The sequence below is a fragment of the Coregonus clupeaformis genome, unplaced genomic scaffold (assembly GCF_020615455.1).
Source record: "Coregonus clupeaformis isolate EN_2021a unplaced genomic scaffold, ASM2061545v1 scaf0074, whole genome shotgun sequence".
Taxonomy (NCBI): domain Eukaryota; kingdom Metazoa; phylum Chordata; class Actinopteri; order Salmoniformes; family Salmonidae; genus Coregonus; species Coregonus clupeaformis.
This window is the reverse complement of record NW_025533529.1, coordinates 785826-808760: the sequence shown is the minus strand read 5'-3', so window position 1 is coordinate 808760 and position 22935 is coordinate 785826. Positions and strand designations below refer to the sequence as shown.

At 42.4% G+C, this 22935-nt stretch overlaps 2 protein-coding genes across 2 annotated transcripts in view; both read left to right on the top strand.

The window, feature by feature from the left end:
• The window catches only part of LOC121548327 (T-cell immunomodulatory protein), a gene marked incomplete at its 5' end in the record, with an annotated part of 85923 nt that extends 76608 nt beyond the window's left edge, over positions 1-9315 (top strand). The window contains 4 exons of the mRNA XM_045213039.1: positions 520-644; positions 3414-3496; positions 4432-4549; positions 7949-9315. Coding sequence (XP_045068974.1) covers positions 520-644; positions 3414-3496; positions 4432-4549; positions 7949-8008 — 386 coding nt within the window. The remainder of the gene's footprint in view (positions 1-519; positions 645-3413; positions 3497-4431; positions 4550-7948) is intronic.
• Positions 9316-9887: 572 nt separating this feature from the next.
• Positions 9888-22174, top strand: LOC121548326 (neuropilin and tolloid-like protein 2). The gene is made up of 9 exons (XM_041859758.2): positions 9888-10292; positions 13084-13140; positions 13300-13446; positions 15402-15650; positions 15944-15991; positions 16316-16443; positions 17123-17351; positions 20291-20404; positions 20530-22174. Exons 1-9 carry the CDS (start codon positions 10283-10285, stop codon positions 21201-21203), a joined length of 1656 nt encoding a protein of 551 aa, XP_041715692.1. The 5' UTR covers positions 9888-10282; the 3' UTR covers positions 21204-22174.
• Positions 22175-22935: the final 761 nt, after the last annotated feature.

Here is a 22935-nt window from a genome sequence, read left to right as displayed (position 1 = left end):
GGTCCAGACCCGCCATGCAGTCCAGCCACATTTATTCTGATTTGTTGCCGTGGTGCTCTCTTTGTTTACCGTAAAGCGGGTGATTTATGTCGGCTGCGCTTGGCAGGGCGTGGGCCAGTGGCGAGGACGTGGTGGTGGTGGTGGTGGTGGTGGTGGAGGAGGTGGGGGGCGGTAGACGCTTCTGGACTGGGCGATGGTAGGAATAGGATCGTCTGATTTGTGTATTTTATGAAGCTTGTTTATGGGTCTGAATGGCTCTAATGGCTCCTCTTTTATGAGGCTTGTTTATGGGTCTGAATGGCTCTAATGGCTCCTCTTTTATGAGTCTTGTTTATGGGTCTGAATGGCTCTAATGGCTCCTCTTTTATGAGTATTTTTATGGGTCTGAATGGCTCTAATGGCTCCTCTTTTTATGAGTCTTGTTTATGGATCTGAATGGCTCTAATGGCTCCTCTTTTATGAGGCTTGTTTATGGGTCTGAATGGCTCTAATGGCTCCTTTGTTTTCCCCTCCATGCAGCCGGCCAGCTGAGCCAGTCGGCCCACCTCTCCCTGCAGCTGCCTTACACCGTCCTGGGGCTGGGGCGCAGCGCCAACTTCCTGGACCACCTGTACGTGGGTATCCCCCGGCCCCTCGGGGACAAGGTACAGTATGGTGCGCTGCAGCACTGGGGGAGGGGAGGGGAGCGGAGAGGAGAGGAGGGACATGCCAGACAAACACAGATAGGACAGGATGCAGTAGGAGCTACAGATGAAGTAGGAGCTACACAGGTCTAATAACTACAGCACGGAACTGATACTGTTTCTAGTCACTGCACCCATGTGGAGAACACACCCAGAGCCACTGATAGTGACACTAACTCTACTGCAGGTTAATGTAAATGTTTCTTCCTGTTGCAATATGATAAGTTGATGGTCTATTATGCATTAAATAATTCATTATCTTCTTCGTTCACCCACTTTTGTGCTACCTCAAACATTGGCATGTGGTTTGGGTTTGTGTGGAGCGACAGCCTTCTGTCTCTCATATCGCGTGCCGTTTGAAATGCTGTTTGTTGGTTCCTCGATAGATTCCCCTGCGCAGCTTAGTTGAATTTAAGACGCTCGCTCCCGTTCCTCGCCTGTCAAAGAATAGAACAGAGGTCTTCATCAAAACGGATTTGCATTGCACATTTCTGCCCATACCTTACTACCTTGGGAGCGAGGCTCGTACTGAGTAAAGCATCTGCAGTACAGCAACGTGCTTGGTTGTCGCTCGCATCCTTTGAGTTATGCAAGAAAATGTTTCCACTAAGGTTCACATTTCCCTACACAGCAGTTAATAAAATCTTTATAATGCTTTGTATTATGCTAACCAATTTTTACCTTCAGAGGGTGTATGAATATGGTGTCTTCAGTGCTACCTGTGCTACATACAGTGTACAAAACATAAAGGACACCTGCTCTTTCCATGATATAGACTGACCAGGTGAATCCAGGTGAAAGCTATCAGTGTAGATGAAGGGGAGGTGACAGGTTAAAGAAGGATTTTTAAGCCTTGAGACATGGATTGTGAATGTGTGCCATTCAGAGGGTGAATGGGCAAGACATAAAATGTAAGTGCCTTTGAACGTGGTATGGTAGTAGGTGCTAGGTACACCGGTTTGTGTCAAGATCTGCAACGCTGCTGGGTTTTTCACGCTCAACAGTTTCATTTACATTTACATTTTAGTCATTTAGAAGACGCTCTTATCCAGAGCAACTCACAGTTAGTGAGTGCATACATTTTTCATACTGGCCCCCCGTGGGAATCAAACCCACAACCCTGGCGTCGCAAACGCCATGCTCTACCAACTGAGCTACACAGTTTCCTGTGTGTATCAACAATGGTCCACCACCCAAAGGACATCCAGCCAAGTTGACACAACTGTGGGAGCATTGGAGTCAACATGGGCCAGCATCCCTGTGGAATGCTTTCGACACCTTGTAGAGTCCATGTCCTGACGAATTGAGGCTGTTCTGAGGGTGCAACACAATATTAGGAAGGTGTTCTTAATGTTTTGTACAGTCAGTGTACACATTTAATGAACAGCTGTGTATATATCACTGTCTCTGTGAGAGTTTGGAGAGGATAATATCTGTCTCTCAGGTCTGTCTCCAACCCTTCCTCACAGGGTGAAAAATGTAGGAGGCCATTTGAGGGTTTTGAGTGTGTTCTTCTACTCTCTCCTCCTGTACACACTTCTCAATCCCATGAGGTTTACTTCACTAATCAAGACTCCGCTCTGCTCTCGCCTCCCAAAAACCCCACTTCACTCCCAGCTTCAGACCCAGCGCTCTCCTTTGAAACATTCTCTGAAAACCCAGAAACGCTTTCCTCCTCTAAAACACAGACGTCTTCTCTTAGCCAAAGTGCCAGAAGCGCAGCCTGTCACTGTCTCTCACCGCCGTTCTGCATAAACCACACTGCATTGAAGAGCAAAATGTCAGCATTAGCTTTAGTAGGTTAAGAACTGCGACTACTAATGAACTAACACACTGTGCACAGTGCAGTTACACGATAAGGTGACTCATTCAGTGCATCATTATTCTCCTTAACCTATTTTACCTCAAACACAAACAATCACTAGCAATTATAAAATCCAAATCCCTGAATCTGCTGCTCTAATTTGCTTTGAGTCTTTGCCTTACATAGTATTTGTATCTCTGAGCTATGTAGGTATGTCATGCTCTTTAATTGACATTTCTCATTGAGGAAGGAGTCATATGCATGGCTTCCAAACCCACACAACCCTCAGTATTGTAACGATACTCCAGCTAATGGGACTGTAGGAAGTAGGCTGACACACCAGGGGGATACTTCAGCAGACCTCATTTATTTAATTTACTAGCCTGTGTGTATCTTAAATGCATGGCTTTAAATAGCTCGGGTATAGACATTTACATTTACATTTTAGGTAGCTAAAAACCCTGGGTTCTCATTAGGGTGGCTCTAAGTAAAAGAGGACACTGCGTGTGTGAGCGAGTATGTTTCACTTGTCCCTTAATGTTGCCAAATGATTGATGTGTTGTCGGAAATGAGTCTCTCTTCCCTAGAGGACTCCGTGAGAAAGATGAATTTAATGATTGCTGGTGATTGCCATCCAGTAACAACTTGAAGAGGGAAAATTACCTTTGTAATTGATACAGAAACTGGCTTTGAAAAGCTTTTGAGCTTGAACTTCTAATAATAAAGTTCCTTAAACTCTGAACTAGAGAGGAAATTGTAGTGCAGTACTGTACAGGAAATGACTCAGGCCCTACATTGTATCTGCACTGAGAAGTGTGGGATATATTGCCTGCGTTGTGTTAACTTTGAACTATACTTTTTCCATTATTGCTAGCCCCTTCATTCTACCTCCCTGAGGCTCTAATAACATTGTTTCTGTCTTGCAGGACGTGAGGAAGCAGGAGTGGACAGCTATCATCCCCAACTCTCAGCTCATAGTCATTCCATACCCACACAACGAGCCCCGCAGGTACACACACACTCACACACATTCACACATCTGTACTTGGACACCCACAAACGTGCTCAGGCCATGTTTCCATGAATTTCTGTGTCATTCACATGAAGTCCTACCCCCAGGAGTGCCAGCAGATGGCAAAACCCCCCTCTCCGTATGGCCAGCTAACACATTCTCTCACCAACACATGGAACACGCACACTCTGACAATTGCTTGCACTTGCATATATATATATAGCTACTACACTAAGTTATTACTCAGCAAAACGCACCACATTGTGTAGATGCATACATCATGTACTGTTCATACATTACAGTGAATGCTCAATGTATAGCTAGCTGTGTAAAGAAGGTGTTTTCAGTGTCATAATCTCTATTGGGCACAGGTTAACGCAAGATATTGTGGCTAATTTCTGCATTGCCATTGATTGATATTTAATGTGTTTATTAGTTCTGATAGAATGTCTTAATGAAGTTCTCTCACAAGGGTTTTGGTTAATATTTGAGCAGGTGTAATGTTCTTCTTCGGCCATTTATTGTAGTATAATATCACTTTTCCACAGTCTGGGTCTGTTCCTGTTTTTAGTCAAACCATTCAAACGAACTCACTGTTCTCTTCAATAGTCACAAAATATGTGGATCGAAAGACCGGAAATGCTCTTGTCATTTTTTGTTTTTGAGATTTTTTTAGTTAAATGGTTCATTTCTCGATTCATTTTCACGTAATATGACATAATGTCACGGTATTTTTATATTTAGTGATTACAGAAACGTAATTGTCAAATAACACCTCAGATAAAGCAAAATATGCTAAATGTCCTTAATATAGCGCATTGACTCTTACCTTCTGATAGGGTTGGAAAAGATAAGACATACCTTTTGTATGAGTTTTATATAATGTAGTAGTTGATACGCTCTTTCTCTCTCCTACCCTTTCCCTCCTTTAGTTGGAGTGCAAAGTTGTATCTGACCCCCAGTAACATAGTCCTACTGACCGCCATCGCTCTGATCGGCGTGTGTGTTTTCATCCTGGTCATCATTGGCATCCTCCACTGGCAGGAGAAGGTAAGAACAGAATAACACAAATACATCTTACACCGTTTATCATCATCATTACCATCATTACTGTTGTAGTCAATAATAATGAGCACCATCAACCTCATCTCTTCTCCTTCATTATTAGTTGTACTGTCTTGTCATTTTTCCTCTTCTTCCTTGCATTCCTCCTCACTATCCTCTCCTCCTCCTCTTAATAGTCTGAGCCAAAGCCGGTTATGTTCTGGTCAGAGCAGTGAGTCCTCCTCACCGCTGCTAGTCCATAGTATCTGGTGGGGGTCTTCTCTTCTCCTGGCCCTGGGGGGCTGCTGGGGGGCTCTGGTGCTGGTCCAGAGAGCAGGAGACCCGCTGTGGGCACAGGGCTCACTCAGAGAGGAACAGATGGGTCAGAACCAGCAGATGGGGCCCTGTCCTCTAGCCTCCCACAGAGCTCCCACATGGCTTTTAGAGGGCCGTAACCAGTGAGGACGCTCGGCTGTAATTGCTTTGTTCTGCCCCTTCAGCATATCAAATCTTTTGTTCATTATCCCTGTAAATATGCCCTCCAGGGAGTGTGTGGGTGTTGGTTGTCTTGCTACATTCCTGTGGGTGTTTATGAATTTTACATTGAGTTTTTAGGTAATCATATAACGTTTGAATTTCGCGTGTGAGAATTTGCATGTGTTTGCATGCAATTGTTGCCGACATGCGTGTGGTTTGTGTCCAGCGTGCCGTGCACACACACTGAGCAATTCATCCCCATCCCAGTGCAGCCGTGGCTGGTCTGGTTCTCCACCGAGCGAGGCCAGGCGACGTTGGCGTCTTCTCAAAGCCATCTGCTGTGGGTGCCTGATTATGCACGCAGTAAACCATAATTGCTCTCTGCTCAGCGAAGGGTTCCGGGAACACAAGCTTCATTGGAGTTGACACTGCATTAAAATAACATGTTTGGCTCCATATCGTAGGAACTGAGCCCAGCAATTATATTTTAGCAGAAAAAGAGAGAGGCTGAGACATGGCTCCTTGTCCATCGTTGATTGAATGATAATGTTCGTGATGGCCCAGGTAATGGAAGCTTAGGTAATAGCTAGCTGTTCATTTGTTCAGATGATTACTTGGCCAATTTTCTGTGCTTCAGTTCAGAGCCCCCTTCCCTTTCAGAGATACAGGTAACTGCCTAAATAAAGGTAACACCAACATAAAGTGCCTTAGTAGGGCGTTGGGCCAGCACGAGCCAGAACAACTTCAATGCACCTTGGCATAGATTCTACAAGTGTCTGGAACTCTATTGGAGGGATGTGACACCATTCTTCCACAAGAAATTCTATTATTTGGTGTTTTGTTGATGGTGGTGGAAAACGCTGTCTCAGGCGCCGCTCCATAATCTCCCATAAGTGTTCAATTGGGTTGAGATCTGGTGACTGAGACGGCCATGGCATATGGCTTACATCGTTTTCATGCTCATCAAACTATTCAGTGACCACTAGTACCCTGTGGATGGGGGCATCGTCATCCTATGGGGGCATAGCCATGGTAGCCAAAATAATGGCCTGCCCAGCATTTTTATACATTTGGTAAATATTTTTTTATATACATTGCTTAATTAACTCAGGAACCGCACCTGTGTGGAAGCACCTGCTTTTAATATACTTTGTATCCCTCATTTACTCACGTGTTTCCTTTATTTTGGCAGTTACCTGTATATCTGCTTCATCCTATTACTGTTGCAGCTGATGAGTCACGTCTTTTCAATCTGCAGCCTGCTTTTGTGTTGGTATGACATCTCAGTTCTTGTGAGGTTGTGTGTTTGTTAATGTTGTATTGGGCTAGACTAGCCGACATCTCTGCTGTTGTGGGCCTTTTTGAGCGAGGGTACTGCCTTTGTTTGCTTTTAATGGGGGGGGGTTTGTGACCCATTGTCATCTTTTTGTCTAGTCGCGTGTGTCATCTGCATTGTGAGTGTGCTTGCCTTGAAGTCATATCTGAGCCCGGCTGCTGCTGAGCTGTTGTATCTGACTCATTCTGCCCAGCACAATAACACACCATCATTGAAGGGGCTCTCTTAGATAAGAGAGTCTAACCTTTCACGCAGGGGAAAATAGCATTTGGAAAAAGCTCCACATCTCCATAAACTTTTCCATTTGCTTTGCGGTGTGGAGTTGACCAGGTCACAGTGCGATGGGTGATTGACTTTTGATATTTACACTGACCCCTGCTATTTGTTCCATACATCTCAATGGTCAAATAGAAGTCAGAGGCTGGTGAGAGACAAAGTACCTCCTGCAACAGCCGAGACTCAGGAAGTGTTGTTAGAACACTGTTATATAAAAGAAAGCTAGCCGAAATTTGAATAAAACTGCCTTCTCTGTTTTAGCCTAGCTGTAAATCTGAGGTAGTTTGGATTCTCTTTATTTGTCAGGTAACTTTGGTTTCACACCTGAGGAATCGATCGTTTGTTTGAGCTATTTGTATTTTGTGTGGGTTTAAACAGAATGCAGGGCTTTTCGAGGCGATGAAGGGTGCATTATGCCTCCACGTTGCATAATGCATACAATGTGACGAAGGTCTTATCCCATTTTGTCCTGCATTTTATGCTAGATGAGGCCCCATAGCCTTAGTGAGTATGGATAGGTTACCGCATACAGTAGACCTTAAAAATAGGTAAAGCTATCGTGTTACTGAACTTCACATTCAATCAGAACAAGATTGTACACGTGTGTACTCAATCAGTAGGTTTCAGACCACTCAATAAATGTCACTAATATCGCACACGCAATAACGACACAATTATATCTCCTGAACACTCAATTATTTCCTGTTCACACACCACAATGAACTAGCAATATTGACAGGATTACAAGCCAGTTCACTGAATAATGAGACCTAAGGAGAGTATTACAGTATGTCCATGTACTGTGTACACTCCATAAAAACAAGTGTTAAGTAACTGAACACTCAGTCCTTAAGACTGTCTGCTCCCTTAAGTCCTGAACAACACCGATACGTCCGACAGACTCTCTGCTTAGATGTTGGTGTACTCCATCAGGACTGTCTGTCGAATGGGGAGTGATCCCAGAACAAATCTGTCAGCTTCATCTCCACTGCATTTTGAAGCCTCCCCTTTTTTCATCATACGTGCCTTTATGTGGTGCCTGTCGTCAAGGGAAAAATAAAAGAACAAAGCTCAAAATAAACGTTAATTATCCTCATTCATCCACAGAGAGTACATAATTGTACGTTGAAGAGATGTCACATTAACACTTGAAATAATGATTGCCTGCCTCAGATAGATTGACCACTCAGTAGGTCTGCTGGTTTCATTATTATTCTATAATGGTTTCAGCCCCACCTCTCTCTGACTGTTAGACTCTGTTTGTCTGTGACCCAGTGACCCAGTGACCCCTGACCTTTGCCCTGTGTGTGTTTCAGAAAGCGGACGACCGGGAGAAGCGACAGGAAGCACACCGGTTCCATTTTGATGCCATGTGAAGGAGCACAGGAAGAGATGGACCATGGGAAACAGTCATGCCTGCTTTCTGTTTTATTTCAGTTTGCTGGTCTATGGAATTGATTATTTATTTGATCCCCTCAGCCTCTTGAAGATGAGCCATTTAAAGTGTTTAGACATCCATTAGACATCATCAAATGTAAAAGAGACAGACAGATTACTTCTCTTGCACAGATTTGGTTGGAATTTGAACGTGTTCTTTTTTATTCACATTTCCTTATACATTTCAAGGGCCAAAATGATGGAAGAACCCAAATCTAAACAGGACTACTGAGTGAAATGACACTTAGTGATATCCCAGGGGATTTTTTCATTCAATGGTTTGGCTCAGCTTATTATGTATGGATGTCAAATGGGCACTAACAGTTTACGTCATGAATTCGTAATAATGTTTAAATGTTCAATCCAAGTCGTCCTAATCTGCAAAACACATTACAGATTTGTTTGTTTTGGGGGAAGCATTGCTATTGTAATGCTACTTGAAGTCTTATGTATGTCCAGTCATCCATTGTCTTCCTGTATGCCTTCTGTATGTCAGTCTGTAAAGGTTATTGTTTCCCATGGACTGCTATAGTGAGATCTTACACATAGAGTCCACTGACCCAAACAGGGAACTTACACTGGATGCATCCAATGTGCTCTACTGTATATAATGTGCATAGTCCATAATGAGGGTTACTGTATGTGTCAAGTTCATTATGTACTTTTCCCGTCCTTATTCCCAAATACCTGACACAATGTCCTATCCTTGGTTGACAGCTCCCACTCTACACTGCTCTCACTCACAGTGGTATTGGAATGGCCTGTGCTACTGACCCCTCTGGTTTAGTCATGTCTTTAGCTTTTTAGATACGTTTTTCTCACTCTTAATAACCTTGTTCGTCTCACATGATAAACATGGTGTGTTTTTGGAATGCCAAACACTTGATTATGTGTTCATGAAAAACTTCAACTTACAAGAAGAAATAGTTTTGGACTTTAACCGACAGAAACTGCAATCATCCTTATCACCAATGTCAAAGCCTCTTCTATTAATTATTTTATTTCATTTTGAATTAAGTGGGGCACTGTATTATTGGATGGTACTGGTCTAACATCCAAATATTTATTTTGCTATCATCTCATGTCTGTGGTTTGAACTTTTTTTATACTAATGATTAATAGTGATAAGTAATTGATTTTATTTTTGTGATTGTACATGTAATCGAAAATGTTCAACTGAATGATAATTTCTGTTGAATGTTTATGGGATGATGGGTTTAAAATTAAAGTGTTTATCATGCTTAATCCATGGTGGTTCTTACTTGTTTTGAATTCATTTAAATGTATTTCCATCTCACTTTTGCCTTCCATTTCATAGACTGGCATGGCCATCAGAAAAAGTAAATTCTCCTAGTGAGCTGATGACTCAAGAAACGATTGGAAGTGACAACTTGGCATAGCCTACGGTTTTGAGTTCTTTTTAGCTCATGCAGCATAATGTATTGCAATCTGGCATTTATGGTAAAATGGTAGTCTAATAAAATGGTAGCCATCATTTAAATAGCAGTTGATGTTTTACTGTCTGTTGATATTTTTCAACGATTGTCTTTTGGCAACAACTTACTGAGTAAAGATTATCCTGATTGTATGCTGTCAACTTTTCCGTTGTTTTTTGGGGGTGCGTAAAGCACATAACCCCATTGTAACTTGTTCCATTCGTTTTGTATTATATCAGACATGGCTCTGCTCAATTTTACCAACAAGCAGAGAATTGTAGGCAGGGAGAGATAACGCTGCGGATTTTACACTCGGTGATGGGGTGCATGCGTACAAGCTGCTCATTCACGCAAACATCGCCCAGAGCTTAAATGAGCCTTGTTTAGTGCCATTACTTCAGTTCAGCCAGAGACCACTCTGTGCATCTCTCTGTGCGCGTCTCTCGGATACTCCGCTGCTCAACCTCACTGGACAATACAACCTGCTTTAATAATAGTATATGTTGCATTTGGAACTACAAGACACCTATCTAGATGGAATTAACGTTGTATTTAATACTAATCGGGAGTGGTTGAAGAAGAAGCGCTTGTTTTCCTCAGAGGAAATTCAGAGTGCATGGTTGTCTTTCTGACTATGGAATTAAGGCGATCAATGAAAAGTTGGATTTTATGAACAGCCACTCATTGCCTTGGATCCATAAAATGGAGAGATAAAGCGTGTAACTCCCCAAGCTTAAGAAGGAGAACGTATTTGGCACCACCACACAGGGAGAGGAAATGCACAGAGGTGAGTTTTACTGAGCATCAGAGTGCTTTTGGATCGCATTTAAGGACCACTGATATGATACAGAAGGCTAATAATCCCTCGCATCGACTGTGATATAATTCATCCCTTATTCTTCTGCAATATAGCCAAAACTCATCCTTACCAAATGTCTCCTGTAGCTCAGTTGGTAGAGCATGGCGCTTGCAACGCCAGGGTTGTGGGTTCGTTTCCCACAGGGGGCCAGTATGAAAATGTATGCACTCACTAACTGTAAGTCCCTCTGGATAAGAGCGTCTTGCAAATGACTTAAATGTAAATGTCGACTTAAATGTAAATGTCTCCCGTTTTATTTTATTTTGCGCCAAGTTGTTTTATTGTGTTCATGTTTGCAAGTAGTGAATGGGATCGCCATCTGCAGGTTTACTTATATTCAGTTATATATTCTATTAGCTTTTTAGACTACTGCAATGGGTTATCTTTGAAATGTGCCAATATGCCAATATCCTCTCTTATAAAATTTGACATTTGCGCAAGGCTACACAATCCGGAAGAATGCATTCCAATTTAGGTTGATTTTCTGTTAACACCTAAGGTCGATGTCTAAATATCTAAATAGTATTTTTTTAAATCCCCTTAAAGAATATATAGATATCTGTTCTTTTGCATTGGATGCGTCTCGATCCACCTGTGTAACACTTCTGCATCTGTGGTGACAGGGCTTAGACTCTTATGGGTTAATAACTTGATTTCTGAACTCAAGTCATGTGTGATGAATACATATGGTATCGGCAAATAGCCTAATGTATGTAGGAGTTGAAAATCGCTGTGTTTTAGCAGAACTGCGCCTGGGAGCGTGGTGCTGAAGTGACAGCTCCTGCTGATTAGCTCCACATCTGGGACAAGGCCACAGCTGCGGTTTGCAGCTCATTTTAAGCCACGATATTCTGCTCTGAAATCATTGTGTTTTGTACTGTACTGTAGGCCTATTATTTAAAGGTACTGTCAAATATTGTTTAAGACACCTAGCCTGTAAACTGCACTGAATCTTATCACCGAGGGGGAGAACCTCATGTTGAGCTCACTTCAGTAGGCCTGGGCTATTTCAGTCACGAAAGGCACGAAGTCTAGTCGTCTAAATAGTATTAACAACAACTGACTGTAGCGTTCTAACTCTGTATAGCCCTATGTTTCATTTTTGTAATATAATTGCAGAATCAAAATCAAAATGCATCAGCCAACGTCCAACAGGGACATATCTATGCTTTTTGGGTTCATTTAAACAAGCAATGTGGTAGGCCATCCATTTTTATTTAAAATGCTCTCCCACTCATGTTCTTCAGGTAGTGTAGGCTATCTTTTAAAGGCATTCAACCTTTTCGAATCAGACCTACAGGCCCATTCAAAGCTGTTTGAACCAATTGTGTTCTACAATGAATGCCTGCCATAGACTGCTTTTAAGAGGTAGTTATGGTGGTCCCCCATAGTGGATTAGTATCCAGAAAGGACAAATCTATGTGAATAGACTTATAGTCAGGCCATGCATGGAAAGGTGTGTGTGCACGGTGTGGCCTTTTGGCCTTCAACGTATCAAGGCCGGGAAGAGAGAGGGTGTGTGTTTAAATTCTGTATAGTAGAGAACATGCTGTCTGATATCTTTTTGCAAGCCTGGGTGGCTGTAGTCAATCCATGTTTCATTATGCATCTGTCAGGCTCACGCTCGCGGTTTAATGTGATATAAGCAGCACAGTCAATTAAAATCCGTTGGGGGGTAAACCTACGTCGGCTTATCTGGAGAAGACAGTAGTGTTGTGGGCTGAAATGTGCACAGGGGTACTGCGAGCAGTTTTAGCACTGATATAATACACAATGCAGTGCTGTTGCTGCTGCCTCCGGATGCCTGTCTCTCATTGTGGCATCACGCCTGCGAGCCTTATCCCATTTGTTCTGGTGCTGTCTTCATTCAGGACAGGATGCTGGAGGGCTGGCGATGCTCTGATAGGCCTGACGATGTGGGCCTACCAATGAGTGCTCCCTGTCACACCATCAGAGGACAATATGATAACACATACACAGATATACAGCCTTCTTTATTTAGCTGTAACTGGTATGGAGGAGATAGCTCTTTAGGCATCAATCTGAATTCGGCTTCAGGCTTTTGGTTATAATATGTCTTGGGTCCGATAAGAGGCTTTTTAGATAAGCTCTCAATGGCACAACCTATGAAATATAATGGTAGGGATACATCTACAAGACCAATGAATCAATATTCTGTCAAGTATTGTTGCACATCATGCACACTTGGTGCATACAAGTTCATGAATTGCAAGATGCATCTTTACTGTCAATGTCATTGGCTCATTCACTGTGTGTGTGTGCTTGTGTATGTGTGCTTGTGTGTGTGTGTGTGTGTGTGTGTGTGTGTGTGTGCTTGCTTGCACTGTTATGTTAGGTTATTATGGATATAAGTAGGGCTATAATTCTTAATGCTGTCCGGTCTGCATCACAGCTGTTCCAATAATCACACATACACCATTTAGTAAAAAAAAAGAAAAGGTTTATAATTATTTCACCCAACAGAAAATAAGGCATGTTTCTCATTTAAACTGGTAATTACTATTTCCTACCTTAACTAGCAGATTTCAAGCTTCACATAATTGCTTTTTAATGAGGGATGTGTGAGCTAGTGTGTTAGATTGCCTATTATTTCAATACTTTGATTACATTGTTTTCACCTGTTCCACTCGTATTAAATGGTACTTTTATGAAACATAAGGGTGCAAATCATTGACATTGTAATGTTTTTCTCTTGCAGCCTGGGTACTCCTTATTCTGATAGAAGAGGGATTTGCACTGGCACAGAGAACTAAAGGTGCGTCTCCTGTTGTCATCATGTCAGATTATGGGGGAATAATTGGTCACGTTGTAGCACATAAATCATTTTCACTGGCAGAATCACAATAAATGGATCTAATCCCATACATATCCCAATTCAAACATGGTCTTGATTCTTTTCACTGTCTTTTATCAGAGTCCTTTTCTCAGAATGAAGGCAGTCCACCTCAGAATCTTAACGAATGTGGCACCTGGGTCCGCAACATCAACGGGGGAGTCTTCACATCCCCCAACTACCCCAACACATACCCCCCTAACAAGGAGTGTGTTTACATCTTGGAAGGTACATGTCTGTTTATGCCCGCTCACACAAAGATAGCCTCAGCAGTGCCTTAGAATGTGGATAATAGCTTCTTATTGGTTTGTTGCAATTTTGACAGCCTGTCAGTCACTATATACACCTTGTCAGAGTCATGTCATCCAAAAGTCCCAAACCTATATGATTGTGGTAAAACTCAGCCGAGACTGACTAGGCTGCAGGAACTGATAGTGTGATTTCATCAGTCTGAGGAAAATTGAAGACTTGGTGAAGCTCAAGGGCTCCCTCTGTGGATACATCAACTAGCATAGCCATGGAACCTACCTTGACAAATCAGCATTTACATTTTATTCATTTAGCAGACACTCTTATCCAGAGCAACTTACAGTTAGTAAGTGCATACATTATTTAATTTTATTTTTCATACTGGCCCCCCGTGGGAATCAAACCCACAACCCTGGCGTTGCAAACGCCATGCTCTACCAACTGAGCTACATCCCTGCCGGCCATTCCCTCCCCTACCATGGAGGACGCTGGGCCAATTGTGCGGTCGCAGCCAGCTACGACAGAGTCTGGATTCGAACCAGGATCTCTAGTGGCACAGCTAGCACTGCGATGCAGAGCCTTAGACCACTGCGCCACTCGGGAGGAGTGGTGCAGTGACATTGACAATCCAAATAAGCAGGGCTTAACAGGGCCAATTCTCCAGATCATCATGACTCAAACCCAATAATGAATTGCTTCATCTCTCATCTCAAAAGGTCTTACGAGGGTGAGACACTCAATACTCATCAGTCAGAAGTGTCAGTCAACCTGGTTTATATTTCACAATTTATGGCTTTTGTCTCTCATATTATGTGACTTTTGGTTGTTGATTGTGTATTACTTCTATTGTTTCAGTGTGTTGTTGTATTGAGTTATCAAGCTAAGCTGTGCAACACTATCTTTGGTATGTATCTAGCTAATTTGAACTGAGAGCTCTTGTTTCTAATCCTTATACCAGGGGAAATATACATGTGATTTAGTGTTGTGATAACAGTAGTGCCAGTTTGGCTGAATCTGTACGGTAGGCATCCATCATTTATTCCTGTTTAAAATAGTGACATTATTGCTTCCCACATACCTTCGAAGTACAGCTCATTTGTTTCGGTATGTGTGCTGGCGGTGACATTATTTGTGTCAGTGTGGGTGAGTTAGTGACATGATTTGTCTTTACATGTGTGTCTGAGCTGTGACGTCATCATTTAAATGATGGTATCATTTGTTGCAGTTCAAAGGCATTACCCTCTCTTATCAATTTTTCTACCGTTTCCCATTTTATCATAGCAGGCAGTCTGATGTATATGTAATTCATCTATGAAGACAGGAATTAGCTGGCTTTTAAAAAATGGTATGTGCAAGTGGGAGTTATGTTGATTCTGGGAGACTACTTGAGCCAGTCATGTAGGGTGGGATTTACATGATGTGAACTTCTAAACTCAAATGTATGGTCAAAGTTTTGTGTTTTGGTTCAGAACCTGTAAGGAAACATGCTGACATGTCAAGTCATGTCAAGTCATGTGTGTATGCATCAGCAAATGTGCGTTAGTGTAAGGGCCCAATTCAACACGTATCACCGAAGTTCAGCGCTACAGCGCAATTGAAATGTAAAGGCAATGTTCTCACGTTTGTGGAGACTGCATTCATGGTAAATGCTGCATATGTCGGCTCAATAAAAAATTACCTTTACATTTCAAACAGGCTATAGCGCTGAACTTCAGCGATATGGATTGAATCGAGCCCTAAGCATGGGTACCTTTGTGTATTTATGCAGGCATCCATAAACTGGCTGTGCAGTTTAGCAGATTTTTAAACAAGTTTGTATGCAGACTGAGACCCTGCTGTACTGGTAAACGCAGTCCATGGAGCAAAGCCTTTTAGCAAAAACTAAACCCAACACACCCCTAATACTCCTCCTCCTCCTCTATCACCTCCTCCAGCTCTCCCTCGTCAAAGAATCCAGTTGGCCTTTGATAAGAACTACTACATGGAGCCCTCCTTTGAGTGCCGCTTTGATCACATCGAGGTACGGGATGGTCCGTTTGGCTTCTCACCGATCATCGACCGCTTCTGTGGGTCGAAGAGCCCAGGCCTGGTCACATCCACGGGCCGCTTCATGTGGATCAAGTTCACCAGCGACGAGGAGCTGGAGGGTGTTGGGTTCCGTATCAAATACACCTTTATAGCAGGTACACCTGTTCTCAGTTAGAGCTAGCCTACTGGGCATATCATCATTACATACACATTCATAGGTGTGGATAAGAAGGACTACAGCACATCCACAGATTCACTGTCAAAGGCCATCCAATTTTATACACTAGGACACTGAAATCAGCGTCTCACATCGGGCCACAGATATTAGCTCCCAATGGTCTTCCCCAGTTTATCTGGCTTACTTTAATGGGATCTTATCACTTTTCTTTACTCGTGAATTCCAGCTCTGTGGATCAAGACTCATGTGCTTTCCTGTTTATAATTTCAGACCCAGATTTTCATCTGCATGTGGGTGGACTGTTAAACCCGATTCCAGGTAAGCTCTTCAATATTTCACCGGTGTGTCCGATCCAATTTGAAGAGCTCTGTGCTCTAAAGCTTACTGGGTGCTATCTTTCACTGACACATGCTCTCTCACACACAGAGACACCTCTCTTTCTCCTCTCTCTCACTTTCTCTCTTTTTCTCCTTTCTCTCTCTCCTCTCCATCTCTCTCTCTCTCTCTCTTCCTCTCTAACATCTCTCTTGTTTCTTTGTTCCCGTTTTTCTATCTCTTCCCTTATGCTCACCTTTCCTTCTTCTGCAATCCTTCTGTTATCCATAACCCCCCTCCCCTGTCCTCACCTTTCTCTCTCCTCAGATTGTCAGTTTGAGATTGGTGGCTATGATGGTGTTATCCGCTCCAGTCAGGTAGAAGAGGAGGATAAGATTAAGACTGGTGATGCTCTGGACTGTATCTGGACCATCCGCGCTCCTCCTCAGTCCAAGGTGAACATCTTGTTCCCCCGCTCCTTCTCTTCAGTGGCTAAATGGGTCATCACGTCACTCACTGCAGAGGTCCAGCCACTGAAAAAACACCAATTGATTAGAACACAAGAGACTGGGAGTAAGACATACCAGTCCCCTGACCCTCTTTCTGCTGTGGAAACAATGAAGGGTATCTCAAATTAGCAGTAGCCTAACCAGGGCAGAAGGTATTAGGCCAATGATGCAGAAATAGCAGAAATACAGAATCAGCAGTACTGGGAATTAAGCTAAAAGCATCCTCTTGACGTCTGCAGTCTTACGAGTTCAAATGTGCTAAAGAGGCTGGATTGTTCCGGGCTGAATTCACAAGGTGCTCTCTAGAACGATACAGAGCCAGGTTAGATATGGACAGAATGTTAAGATTAGAGCCTATCCTGTGGGTGCAAAGCAGCAATCTTGTACTCAAAAGATTTAGTTGTACAACTCTTCATCTGAGGTCAATGATTCCCAGTGGTTGTGTGCTATACAATTGGGCTAAGCCTACCAGGATAGGCTTAGCCCAAGTATGAGTGTATTATCCTGCAGTACCAATATCCCTTTTTAAATGCTTCAATTTTCACTTAATTTGGGTTAATTTCTTTCTGAATGTCAGCAGAGTAGCCATGGTTCTGTGTTGTGATGTGGTGATTTCTGGCTGTAGATTTACATTCGGTTCCTGGAATACCAGATGGAGCACTCCAACGAGTGCAATAAGAACTTTGTGGCAGTGTACGATGGCAGCAGTGCCATAGAAAACCTAAAGGCCAAGTTCTGCAGCACCGTGGCTAATGACGTCATGCTAGCCAACGGGGTGGGAGTGGTGAGGATGTGGGCCGATGAGAAGAGCCGACTCAGCCGCTTCCAGATACTCTTCACCTCATTCGTCGACCGTGAGTGTTCTCCTTATTTTATCAGAAATCTTACTTGCAGTTATTGTGGGCCGTCTAAACCAAGAGTTAATATGGAGATAAATAATTACGATCAGTCTGGGTACTTTATCAATTGGCAGGTCCTCATGTTTTTTATTCTCATGATTTAGTGGTCAGTATTTTGGCCAGACACACAGCAGATTTATGGAAGGTTGGAAGAGATAGATGGGGCCAACTGCCTACTATTTGTATTGATTTATTGACGACATCTACATCCTCTGAATAGTAAATAACTGACTGACATTCAACTCTTATTTTAGAAATGGAAAGTTAATTAAAGTTGCATACTAAGCAGTGATATCGCAAAGCCAATTATTTTCCCTTTGCTGAGTACCTCAAAGAAAATGACAAGTTATTGATATGCAGGTAACAGTGTAACACATTGGCCATAATTATGGGTCATCATTCACAATGGACAAATGGGATTTATCTTCCATTGATGAATGGAAAAGCTGAATAATGTGTTATTATTATGTTAGTAAATTAGCTTTTTTTGTTTAACCCTTTACACTCTTGGCCTATATGGATAGGGCTAATTTGAAATGTTTCTTAGGCTTTCACAAGGAAATTCAGAGAAACAGATAGTAATTTTGGTGTGCACAGAAAGGAGTCATGAGTGCATTCAGGTGCATGTTCTGTGGCAAATGTTCTTCACAATAGACAAACATAGGCTCATTCTGTTCAGAACAACCCAGGGTATGACGCCCTGTCATCTTGTAACTTGACATCATACATAGAGATCATAAACGTTGACACTGTATATGACATTAGTTTTATGATATGGAAATGTAAAGTGCACATTTGGACTCACAGGTGTTTGGCATGCTTGTATGACATCAAAGCGGTATTTATTGCAATCCTCAATGTCTCATCTTTCAAAATACATCAAGTCCTTTTAATTTATCGCATTTCCCTCACTAAGACAACAAAAATGTGCAAATGTTGCCCAATTAGCGGGAGGGATGAGGCAACTTTTTGTCGCGTGCAGTGCTCAAGTTCAGAACGGCTGTCAGTCAAAACCCGTACAGCGCTGTGAAGCGCAGAGCCTGACCCCTGACATAATTTATAGCATGTTACTGTACAGCCACTGCGTTCCAATGTAGGTGCGTATCAGTGTCCAAATCTGCCATTTTCAACGCGTATACGGTTATGAGTGTAAAGGGTTACAGAACTTCTGAAGGAAATTGGTGTGTTTTTTCCACATCTCATTTAAATAAAAGACATGTATTTGTTTGAAACCTATCACTAGATGATTTAATTTCAGAGAGACAAATAGATATATCCGCCTCATTCTCAGAGAAGAAAGTAGTACTGCAAGGTTTTACACAGTCAAATGTGACAAATAATTACATTTTTATTAAATAACTGTATAAATTATACATTTATGACATCAATATTTAAAAATAATAATAATAATATATATATATATATATGTCAAAATTAGTGCACTATATAGAGAATACGGTGCTCTGTGGGACGAGACCTAATTCTAACCAAACACTATAGCATGAGGTTAGATTTATGATGGGTTTCATTTATATGTTAAATATACATTCCAGCTAAACAATGGATATATAGTATTTTGCTAAATCTATTAATGAAAATTCTGAGAACAGTAATATTTCACACACATAAAGGTACCCATAACCATTAATTTCTCATGAAAAAAAAAAACTAATGTGAAGAATTAGTCAATATAGAGTTTTGAAAATAAACTCTTCAGTTGTTCCTCCGCCATACTGTAATATGTTCATTAAATGCCTGAATAATCAGAGGTATATTAATTGCTGTATTCATTTTGGATATAATTTTTTATTCCCGTCGCTGCAGCACTTAATTACCTTTTAAATTCAACAGAGATGTTTTTTAAGAGAGCTCTTAAAACTTTCTGACGCACATTAAACAAGATCACATATTTCATAATGTTTGTCTTGCATTTTAAATTCATGTTGTCCCAACGTCATAGACCGGGGTTCAATTAAAGGACAAAACAGAGACATTAATCTTAGTAATCAGTCAAGCCACTTTTACCCACACTATCACCTTGGATATTTTAGTCCTTATCCTTCTCAGAACATGCAGAGTCCTGTGCATCATCATTTTCATTACCTCTGTGGTTCTGGGCTCTCTCAGGGGGAACTGAGAAGATGGGGAACACGAACCAACGCTGACACCCCAGAGAGAGAACAAGCTTTTTGAAGGCGAGAGATGTCTAATCGGTTTGGAAGTGAGCACATAGTCAGGGGAGCTCCATGCACTCAACGGGAGACGGAAGGCGTCTTATGACCCCTTCATCCTGCTGTCAAAACCGCTTAGCCTCGCGGCAGTGGAGGGGAATGGTTTGGTGTTCGGCCCTAAACAGCGTGTATGTGTCAGGGGTGTAGTGGGACCTGGTGGGGGCTATTGTCTACCTTGCTGTAGTACTGGCTGATGGGGTTTGAGGTGTGTATGGGGGGGGATTTGGGGTGGCAAGCTGCTCAGACCGCTGATAGAGAGTGTGTGGGAGGGGCAGGAGGAAGGGGGGTGTAAGTGTGTGGCGGGGGGTAGCCTGTTAGGACCCACAGAACCAGCCTCGCACATCCATCTCCTGGGCCCAGCAGTCACGTTCAATTTACCAGCCTTCTCGGCTGTCTCGTGACTAGCATTGTAAGAGCTAGTTTAGTCAGGAGTCTCAGCGCGCCTGGCCATCTGTGCCTCGTGATGGCCGTCTAAATTGATTTACTGCACTCCACACTACGCTGTTTTTCCACTCTACATGGTTGCTAGGAGAAGCAGCCATTTCAATTGCCGATCATGTCATGCCACCTGTAAATGATGATATATGGTTTCAAGTTGCACACATCTAGCGTTTATTGCAGTAGTTTTCATCTTTAATAACTTTACCTTGTCTCTTGTTTCAGCCCCGTGCAATAGCAACACGTTCTTTTGCCATAGCAACATGTGCATCAATAACTCATTGGTGTGTAATGGGGTTCAAAATTGTGTCTACCCCTGGGATGAGAACCATTGTAAGGGTGAGTGAAACTTAAATTTCCCATCATCTATTTTTAATAATTTAGTACTTTTATAATGTGGTAAATTGACTTATGACAACCAAACCATTATAGTAGACTTACTGTTTTTTCCCCTTCACAAACAGAGAAGAAATCCAATGGCCTGTTCCATCAGATCACTAATACCCACGGCACGGTGATCGGCGTGTCCTCAGGCGTGGTTCTAGTCCTACTCATCATCTCCATCCTGGTCCAGATGAAGCAGCCTAGGAAGAAGTTGGTAGCCCGCCGGCCAGTCTTCAACAAGGCTGGCTTCCAGGAGGTCTTTGACCCTCCCCATTACGAGCTCTTCTCCCTCCGTGACAAGGAGATCTCCTCTGACCTGGCCGACCTATCAGAGGAGCTGGAGAGCTACCACAAGCTGCGCCGCTCCTCCACCACGTCGCGCTGTGTCCACGAGCACCATTGTGGCTTGCAGGCCTCGGGGGGCAGCATGAAGCAGAGCCGCACCACCCTCAGCTCCATGGAGCTCTCCTACCACAACGACTTCTCCAAGCCCCCGCCCATGAAGACCTTTAACAGCACCTATAAGAAAAGCTGCTACGGCTACCAACAGACTCACGACTGCGCCGAGAAGGTCATTGAAGACCGCGTCATGGAGGAGATCCCCTGTGAGATCTACGTCCGCGGCGGAGCGGCGGGGCCAAGCGCTGGAAGCGCTGGGCCAGGAGGCTGTGGCACCCTCAGCTCCCGCAATGGGGGCCGCAATAACACCAGCATCGTCGACCCCCAGCAGCGCTCAATGTCCATGGACTTCTAGGTGAAGAGGGGAGAGGGGGGAGAAAAGGAGGAGAGGAACCTGACTCTCATTTATTTTATTTTTTCCTTCTTTTGATCAGTCTAATAGGGAGGAATCTCGCATGCAGATTCAGCCTTTCCCCTGTATGCTCAAAAGAACTGGACACTGCCACACAGGGGAACAGAGACAGATGAAAACGACTTTAGACTGTTTCCTGTATTTACATTCATTCACATGCCAAGCACAGATATAGTATGCTTCTCATAACTTATGTTAGTCTTTATTTTTGTCTATGTACTGTATATTAAAACCAGAGTATCAAGCTTCATGTTGTTGCTTGGCTTTTAACCCATTCATTTGGTATTGTTTGATTTGATAAAAATGTGCATATATGATGACAATGATGTGATGCAGGTTATGATTACCATACACACATCCACACACATGCAGAGCCCCAACGAATATTCTATGTCTTGAGGGAACACAGTAAATATACATTCAGAAGTGGCAGATTTTCATTTAGGATATCTAGACAGAGGAATAGATGTGTTTTCTGTGTGTTTTTTAACATCTTGGGTCCATTTGGGGATTCGAGTTCAGATGCGGACTATAGTGGTGAACCCAGAGGATATAAAACAGGGGGAATCTATAAATGGATTGGGATGCCCACACAAACTCATTGGATACAGGGTTGAGTTTCCATGAACTTTTGACAAGATAGACAAGAGCTAAAAGGGCCATTCAGGAGTTGATAACAAATTCAGAGTGATGTGAAAAAGTAGCCTAAATAGGCTAGCGACTTTTAATTCAGAAACGTTGATATACCTGAATGGTGGAATAAGGACTACACAGATGAGATTTTGTCTTCTGAACTGTTGTTTAAAACAAGCACAACCTGTTTCATCAAACAGACAGACATGGGCCACCATTTATTATTTTGATCACTGGTTGTAGGATTTCATTGTTTCATTAAAAGAGACCTTACTCACCTACCTGTGTCTGCCTTTCATTTCATAAGTTAACACTGACAGTTGCTCTGTATAATAAAAATTTCCAAAACCACACAACAACTTAATGAAACAGCATGGGAATTGCAAATAATGATAATACCCTGAAGTGAAGTTTTTGTTTTGTTGATGTGTACAAATACATAGTATTCTTAGCCATTTTAGAAGAATTTCAAATTAGTCTCCAATTCATATTATGTATATTGTAATTAATTACCATAATTTACTCTGCTCAGATCTATAAAAATGTATTTATATGATTATATTATACATGTAACAGATGTAATAAAACAATTTTTGACTGAGTTGCGTGTAACCGGACCTTTTAAAATCCATCTTCAATCAAAATTATCTCTGTAGCATGCAGTGTATAGGATCTTATGTCCATTAATGTCTGTAGTAATCAATGTCAATTAAATGTAATTTCACTTAATTTACTGTAACACCATTGTCAGATGAGACACACAAAACACAGAGACAGACATAAGCCATTGAGGCCGATTCTCTCACTCCACCACCCAACATTCCAACCCCCTCTCTCTGCTGTCATGTTGCATTAGACATTATGAGAGCGCTAAGGGCTTCATCTGTCTTAAAAAGGCAGAGGACAGACACAGAGGACCACAAGTACCAATGGGGTCTGAAGCTACAATGAAGCCCTAAAATTGCTACAACAAACATCTATGAATGTAGTCACAGAAGTCAACAGAGGGTGCTGTGGTGCTTTTAATTCTCAATCTGCCTAA

Coding starts and splice junctions, on each gene's coding strand:
- LOC121548326 (XM_041859758.2), top strand. Junction 15,992..16,315: donor ACTGTTAAACCCGATTCCAG/GTAAGCTCTTCA, acceptor CTCTCTCCTCAG/ATTGTCAGTTTGAGATTGGT. Junction 20,405..20,529: donor GGATGAGAACCATTGTAAGG/GTGAGTGAAACT, acceptor CTTCACAAACAG/AGAAGAAATCCAATGGCCTG.